Source organism: Beta vulgaris, chromosome 6, assembly GCF_026745355.1.
Source record: "Beta vulgaris subsp. vulgaris cultivar EL10 chromosome 6, EL10.2, whole genome shotgun sequence".
Classification (NCBI taxonomy): Eukaryota; Viridiplantae; Streptophyta; class Magnoliopsida; order Caryophyllales; family Amaranthaceae; genus Beta; species Beta vulgaris.
The window spans coordinates 9891431-9899866 of NC_079207.1; the positions used below are offsets into that span (position 1 = coordinate 9891431).

The 8436-nt window shown below is 36.1% G+C and overlaps 1 protein-coding gene across 1 annotated transcript; it reads left to right on the plus strand.

Annotated features, from left to right (window-relative positions):
- The first annotated feature begins 2037 nt into the window (after nt 1-2037).
- Nucleotides 2038-8120, plus strand: LOC104895571 (hypothetical protein). The gene is made up of 3 exons (XM_010682121.4): nt 2038-2278; nt 3072-4881; nt 6279-8120. The coding sequence occupies exons 2-3, from the start codon at nt 3076-3078 to the stop codon at nt 8088-8090; spliced, it is 3618 nt and encodes a 1205-aa protein (XP_010680423.3). The 5' UTR covers nt 2038-2278; nt 3072-3075; the 3' UTR covers nt 8091-8120.
- The last annotated feature ends 316 nt before the right edge of the window (nt 8121-8436 follow it).

Consider the following 8436-nt stretch of genomic DNA (forward strand, 5'->3'; position numbering starts at 1 on the left):
TTGAATTCTGGTAACTTGTCTTTTTCATGATTTATTTCATGACTAGTATTATCTTTTAATACAAATTATCATCAAGTACTATGAAAAGTGGCATTTTCAGATACACATTAATACAATGATTTAACGAAATTTACATGATAATAATTATATATGAATGAAAAATATGTGACCAAAATTTCATTCTTTTAATCTCATGACTCATGAGCTAATCTTTCATGGAAGCTTAAGGGAAGAAATATTGTATACAGAACCATATGAACTCCAAAAGCTAATCTTTTATGATTTGGTTCATTATTTATGACAAGGAGAAGTGTGCAATGGACTATGCAAGCGTTATTAAGGAGTGTTAGAAAAGAAAAACATTATGTGGGCTTTAATGTTTTATATTTAATTACTTACAGATAATATTACTTTTATGTACCAAATCACATTATATATCAGGAAAAAAAGACAATTAAGATTTATTACTACAGGCCAAAGTTGCCAGTTGGCATCAATACATTAGTCATTTCCAGTGAGGTTTTTCTTACAGGTTAAGCAGTCGCCATTTATATATCAACTTACTTACAGATAATATTACTTTTATGTACCAAATCACATTATATATCAGGAAAAAAAAGACAATTAAGATTTATTACTACAGGCCAAAGTTGCCAGTTGGCATCAATACATTAGTCATTTCCAGTGAGGTTTTTCTTACAGGTTAAGCAGTCGCCATTTATATATCAACTGTTGAGTCTGCAAACATTGTCTATACTTGAATGGTTTTGGTCTTACCGTTCTCCTCAAAGTTTATGAAAGTATTTCTACCTCAAAATCGAAGGTAATCCACACCTCTAATTTTGTGCTTGATGTTTTAATCTTCTATATCCAACTAATTAGGGTTTAAGCACAAAATCTATGAAATCGACATAGTTTAGTAAGAGCAATCTAATTCTGATTTGATTACCTAATACTTAATGTTCCAATCATAATTTTCTATGTGAAGTTCTCTACTGGAAGTAAGCATTAAGTGCTTATATGATCAAACCTTCATGAAGTATGTGCTGAGATTGAGAAAATAATTGAAAACATCAAAATTGGTAGGTTTTACGATATTAATTAGCATGCTTTGAGTATGATGTTAATTTTATAGTTACAGTCAAAATTGATGTTAATAATTACTACCATGTGTATATGATTCTGTTATTAGTTCAATAATCAATCAATTGAATTCACAATCTCCTTGCAAGCCAACTCGATCCGTTGTACAAGACAAAATAATTAATTGATATAATTAGATTATTCATTATGTTGTATTATTATCTATGAGCATGTATGAACTGTGATTATAAAGATGATACATTCATCCCATTATGAACCGACAATCAGATTACTCATGCCAAAATCCCCAACTTTGATATTTCAAAGTTCGGATTTTATGTCCTATCGCCTTTGTAAAAGAAGAAAGAAAAGTAAAGCTTTTTTTTACTCTGTATTTGTGATTTTATTGAGATTTTGGGATCTCCACCTTTAGAGATTTTATGTTGAAAGTTACTTTTCAATACAATATGAGTCAACACTGTTGATAAATGAACGTCTTATCCTATATATTAGGTTTCAGATTGTCCCTTAATTTATGTACACTTCAATTCGCTTACGTTTAGCTTAAATTAACATAAGCACACCATGAACGACTCCTTAATCCTTAACCCCCACATCAAAAAAAATCCTAATAAACGCCAATAAAGCATAGAAACAAAATTCATCTCAACCATTGACTCCTTAAACATACCAAACCTGATAGAGTAACTTTGTTTACTTATCAAAATCACCATCACTTTCAGCTTTCGTCACACTTAAAACTTTCAAAATTTCAAGTCCATTTACTTAACCTTCTTCCGTCTTAAAAGAGTGAAAAAGAAAGGTGTTACTTTTGCATTGACTAAATTACCCTTTACCTTAAGCCCAAATATTCCATAAAATCAAACATAAAGGTAAGGACAATATTGTCAATTCACTTATAATTTTCTCTCTCCTCCTCATTTTCCCACCATCCCCTCTCTATGTGTCCATTCTTCCAAGGCCACTCGCTTCTATCTTCAGGTGGCGGATGCCATTTTCGGCCCAAAATTAAGAAAAAAAAAAACCATCTTTATTTTTCTTGAAAAAAGGGGAAAAAATACCCTTTATTACAAAAAAAAAACGATTCTTTTAGGTCAAATGGTGGGTTTTGTTTCGTTGATTTGGTATTCAAAACCCTAATCACCAATTTTTATTTCAGAGCTTAGCTCAACTGGTAAGTAGTAAGCAAAAGTCTTCAATCTTTCCTCTTTCTAATCTATTTATTCTTGCTTACTATTTTATTTCTTAAGCTCAAGCTTATCATTTATGTTAATTATTGCAGTTTTATCTTTCTGGGTTTTTTATTGCTTTACTTGCTTATTATAGAATCAGCAAAACTGGTAATTTTTTGCTTGATAGTTTGTTAGATGGGAGTTGGTTAAAATATGGAATTAGTTGGTTGTTTGAAGTTTTGGATGGTAAAAAATGAGTTAGTTATGTGAACTTGGTGGTTAATTCTTGTTATTGAATAACAGTTAAAAGTTTACATGAATTTTTATCATATGAATGATGTGGTAAGCTTATTTATTGCTTGTTATGAAAGAATGGCAGTACTCAGTAGTATGGTTTCTTTTTTTTTGGTGGGTGGTGGGGGGAGTAGATGATGATGTGGTATTTTGGATGACGTTTATATAATCTGGATTGTTTTTAGAAGTATCAGTATATCTTTGTTCTGTTTTTTTTTTTTTTTTTTTTTTTTTTTTTTTTTTTTTTGAATTTTCGTTGGTCGTCAGAAATTTGTTCATGAAGCAACCTATTAGACATGTATGAACACAAAAGCTATATCTGTGTTGTTTGCAATTAATTGTCCTTTAATGTTGGTCCCATGTGCTGGTGTTCATACTATATATAGTGAACTAGTGATTTTGACCAAAATATGGTCTGGGGTTTTGCCTGGCTCTGTAGTTTGGAGTTCAAGGCTGATACAAGTTGAGCTTTTTATAATCGATCACTTGTGCATTTTACAGGGACATGGTGCATCCAGCTACTGGTTTCTGCATTTGTGTGAGCGTGGTCGCTATTTTTTGTACACTTCTTTGCTTGGCTGATCGTGGCAAATGTCCTCGAGAAGGGGTTCACAAATCTTTAAATCATGATGCTTGTAGCTCTTACTCGAGCTTTCTTAGTTTCGACTATGGCTCAGGACATCAGAAGACGGTTCCTGTTGACGACAATGCGTGTAGTAGGTCGGAACTGTGTCACTTTCTTTCAACATTTTATGGTTTTCGGTCAGAAGCGCAGTGTTTAAAGGCAGGAAACTTGGATGTAAACAGGAGTGAGTGTGGAGCTGCATTACCTAAACAATCAATCAGATCAGGTGGTAATGTTAGTTGGTGTGCCAATGACGTTGTGTTTCGCTTAGTTGATGGAGGGAATGTTGCATGTTCTTCGAACTTTAGAGAGTCTGGCCATGAGAAGTTAACTCCTATTGTGAAGGATGCTGATCACGTTGTTCTGTCTTCTTGTAGAGAGCATTTACTTTATAAGAAGGAAACAAGTTTTAGCTTGCAGAAGATAGATATAGAAAAGTCTCACTCCCCATCTTCCGATTCCTCATATCTTCGTGTATCTATAAGCCCAAGTAAACTGAACTGGGGACGAAGCTTTTTGTATCATCCCTCTGTAGCTTCCTTGAGGCTAAAGAATACCTGCAATGAAAGTACTTTAGTGGTTTACGAACCTTTCAGCACTGACTCACAGTTCTACCCATTCAATTTTAGTGAGGTGGTATTAGGACCTGGTGAAGTTACTTCCATGTCTTTTGCCTACTTACCGAATAGGTTGGGTTTGTCTTCAGCTGAATTACTTTTGCACACAAGTTTTGGTGGTTTTTTGGTAAAGGCTAGGGGTTTTTCTGTTGAATCTCCTTATAGGCTGAGGCCCTTGGTGGGCTTGGATGCTTCTTTTGGTGGGTGGTTGAGTAGGAAATTGTCCCTGTCTAATCCTTTCGATGATACCATCGACCTGGAGGAAGTAACTGCACTGGTTTCAGTTTTTGAAAATAGTGGTTCTCTTTTAGTGGAGACAATCTGCAGGAAACAAAATACTAAAGGGTCTAACAAACACATATTTTCCAGTGTTCACAAGGTTGCAGATGGTGACATTGAACAACTGAAATCCATGGTCATGGCAGTTACACCTCTTAATAACTGGTTAATTACTCCTCATAGAACTCAAAGCATTATGGAAATGAGCTTTTTACCTGATTCAGAACGAAGAGTTGAGGGTGCAATTTGTATGGAGCTGTTTAGGCCCCTGGAGGGCGAGAAGGACATACTCGTGGTTCCTTTTGAAGCAGAACTAAGTAAGACAACAACCTGGAACAATACAGCTTCTTCACTTTCAGTATCTGTCGAGGCTGTTGGTCCTTGTGATGCAAGTGAAACCACTATTTCTGTCTCAGTAAGAAACAAGGCATCACATCTGTTGAAGATTGTTAAGATTAATGAAGTTGTTGACAGCAAAAAGCTCCTGCAGATAAAATACATGGAAGGACTCCTACTTTTTCCTTACTCTGTCTCACAAGTAGCGTTGGTGACTTATGAATCCTCCACTTATGATTCCTTCCTTGAGATACCTGATGTAAACACAAGCTGTAAGCTAGATATACTGGTAAATGACTCGATTAGCCCTCTTCTTGAGGTTCCTTGCCTGGAAATTTTTGGGATTTGTCCCAGACGACAGCGGGCATCATTCTTTCATATGCCCGACGTTGTTGATCCTAGCAATAGAACAGGATATCTAAGCAGCTATGAAAATTCTCCAGTATTAAACAAGGTATAAACATATTTCTTGCTTTCTATTGTACCTCTATTTACATTGCTATATTCTTTCACCTCCTAGGTAAGATAAAGCTACCTGCTTGTTAGATTTGTGCTTTGATATGCCAGTCCTCTAAAAACCTCATACCATCGTTACTCATACATATTAGTGCTGGCAGGAACATATCTCTCACTTTAAAAAAATATTTGCAGTCGGAATGTGTCTTCTGGATGCAAGAGTAGATAATAGTAATATGTAATTACATGCTCTGGAGTGACACAAACTATCTTTGTCAAGTGGAAGTATTTTTCCCCCAACGGAAAACACAACGATAAGTTCATAGATAATCGCTTACTGCTTTCTTATTGTTAGGGGAGGAAGGGACAATAGGGACTGAAAAAGTGTGCTTCTTTGTCCTTTCAGAATTCTGTTGATCTTGTTAATCACACCTTCTAACTGAAATAATTTCCTTTAGGATTCTTCTGTGATTCACTGAAGAAGTGTCAAGCCTCTGAGGTTTATAATGTACATGTTAAGCCACTAATTACTTAGTTCTTGTGCCCAACGCATCTCAACTAGATCAGGTTCCACAAAGTTTAGCACTTGACTTGCTTGTCATTTGTGTGTGTTGTATCTTCTGAGAAAGGACTTGGTCAGTGCTAATGTTTATGATTATCACCCTTGGCATATCATGCATACTGCAGTCTGCATTTCAAGTTTTATAGAGGAATGTTCATGCTTATTTCTATTTCACCTCTGACATTGAATATGCGCGCAAGTATATCTACTATTCCAAGTTCCAATCTACACATCCAGCTGATGATTATGCTGGATGCCTGGATCTACCAGGGACAACACAGAATAATTTCTTGGTTATGCTTTCAAACAGTGAATATGCATGTCGTACCATTTTCCTGGCTGTTGGTATAGCTTCTGTACGATAAATTTTTGTCCAAATTGCTATCTTCATAATGTTAAGCTGTTAGATTGAAAATAATTTGTTCAATTTGCATTGTCATAAATACATCATGGGATTAATCTGTTAAGATTATGTTATTTTGTTTCAACACAGCTTACCAAAAATTATTAATTGCCTACCGAATATAATATTGTTTATCATCCAGAAATGGCTGCTTATCCACACAAGAAAAATGACAATGTGAACTATGTTTTTTGGTTAAAAGTTTTGAGAATATCTTAAATTGAAAATGTGCCTAGACATTGCATGGATCAGGTTTGTGCTGTAATAAGTTATATTGTTACTCTTATAAGTTATAATGTGATATATGAACTATGTTGGCTCAAATATTTGAAGCATAATAGTGAATATGGTTGGAACTCTTGAGTTTTCTCTGTGCATAAGTTATGTTCTTTTTGTGTTTTAGTAATAACACTGAAATTGCTACATGAAGGCACTGGGAATTGCAGAGGCAGATGAATTTGTTCGTGAAAGATGGACAGCTCAGAGCACCATGAGCGGGTTTTATCTACTTGACAACCAAGAGCTCCTTTTCCCACTAATTCCGATTGGGAAATATCATGCCAAGTCAATAACTCTCAGAAATCCCAGCCAACAACCTGTCATAGTGCAGCTTATTCTAAGCTCAGGAGAAAGTGTTGATAATTGCAAAACCTGCTACGATCATCAAAATTCACCCTCTCTAAGTAGTTCTATCTGTAATGACTCTACTAGAGTGAATAAGTATGGGTTTTCAGTAGCAGACAGTACAGTGACAGAAGCCTTTCTGCATCCTAATGGTACAGCATCATTGGGTCCCATCTTATTTCACCCTTCAAATAGATGTGAATGGAAAATCTCAGCTTTCATACGGAGCAATCTTTCTGGTCTTGAGATGTTGTCTCTGCGTGGATTTGGTGGATCCCTTTCCCTAGTCATCCTTGAGGGTTCAGAACTCATGCAGAGATTGGAATTTAATATAAACTTGCCTTTTCCTCTAAATGTGTCCAAAATTGAGGATGTTATTTCTAATTGTCGTAAGCCATTATCAAAGAAGCTGTTTGCTGTAAATGCTGGTGATTTCCCTGTCCAAGTTAAGAGGATAGATGTTTCAGGGAGAGAATGTGGGTTGGATGGTTTTGTTGTACATAATTGCCGGGGGTTTTCTCTGGAGCCTGGAGAATCTTTCGAGCTTGGGCTATCATACCAGTCAGATTTTTCTACGCCTGTAATAAAAAGGGAGCTTGAGTTGATTTTGGCTGTTGGGATTCTTGTTATACCAATACAAGCAAGTATTCCTCTCAATACAATTCATCTTTGTAGTAAATCCATCATTTGGTCGCGACTAAGGAAATCTTCCTTGGCCATTGTTCTTGCAGCAGTCTTAATCTCTCTCCTCTTCTGGTTCACCATGCCCTCTTATTTCATTAGTTGCTTGATCAAAAGTGAGAAAAGATCTATTCCTGTTGCAAGGTCCGTGCTTCACAATCTGGGCAATGGAAAGGTTATTCAACCAACTAAAAGAGGCCATATGAAGCAGAAGATCATTGCAGATCATGTGGAAGGCCGAGCTGAGATAAACCTTTCATCAGACACTGTCAAAGTTACCTCTTCGCCATTTAAGTCAAAATCAGTTGAGAATGCTGGTAAAACTGAGGTAGGACAACCTGTTTGTTTGACAGTAAAAACTCGCAAGGAAAAAAGAAGGCGTTCAAGGAAGAGAAATGCACTCATTGAAGTCTGCAGCAGCCATAGTGGGAATTCTACACCATCATCACCTCTTTCTCCCATCACAACCCTTTCTCCTCCAGAAACTTACTCTCCATCAACGGAGAAAATGCAATCTCGTGATTCCTTCAGCCCTGAACCACCAAGTGTTCCTGGCAATCATCAAAAACTATCTCCTGGTGGGTCCAGGAAGACGGGAACTCAATCTCTGCTTTCAGCTTCTGTCACATTTCCTGGGACCCGTATTTGTTCTTCGAGATTGGCAGTGGCCCCACATGTTCGAGCTCCTGGACCGATGATTGATCCCAAGAAAGCTGTAGAAACCGAGGAAAAGGCCTGGGTGGAGGAGGATAGGTTTACTTATGATATTTGGGGTAACCATTTTTCTGGACTTCATCTTTGTAGGCCAAATAGTTCATTTACCATAACCTCTGGAGATATAGATCACTCTAGTAGCTTCTTTTTCTGGGGTCCGCAACAAACTCTCATGACAAACTCTCAACCTACATCTGTAAGTAGTTACTGTGATGAAGGTTAATAATAATAAATCAAAAAATAATTAAACTTACTTGCTCTTTTTATTTATTTATGGCTTATGATTTCGTTGAGTTTCAGAAATTCCCTTACTCCCTAATAGTGGTTTGATAATTTGATGTCACAAATATGGTACTTTGGAAATACTAATGATATGACTTTACAAGAAAAGGCTAATATTCTGTACATCTTGCACATGGTATGATTGGTATCATGTGAAAGTCATGCTACAATAATGTATAGGCCTAGCAAAAATGACATGAACCAAAAGTAGTCTATCTTAAACACAAACCAAAATTCTCACGGCTAAAATGGATTTATTCGATTAGATGACTTGATTCTTTTCTCAG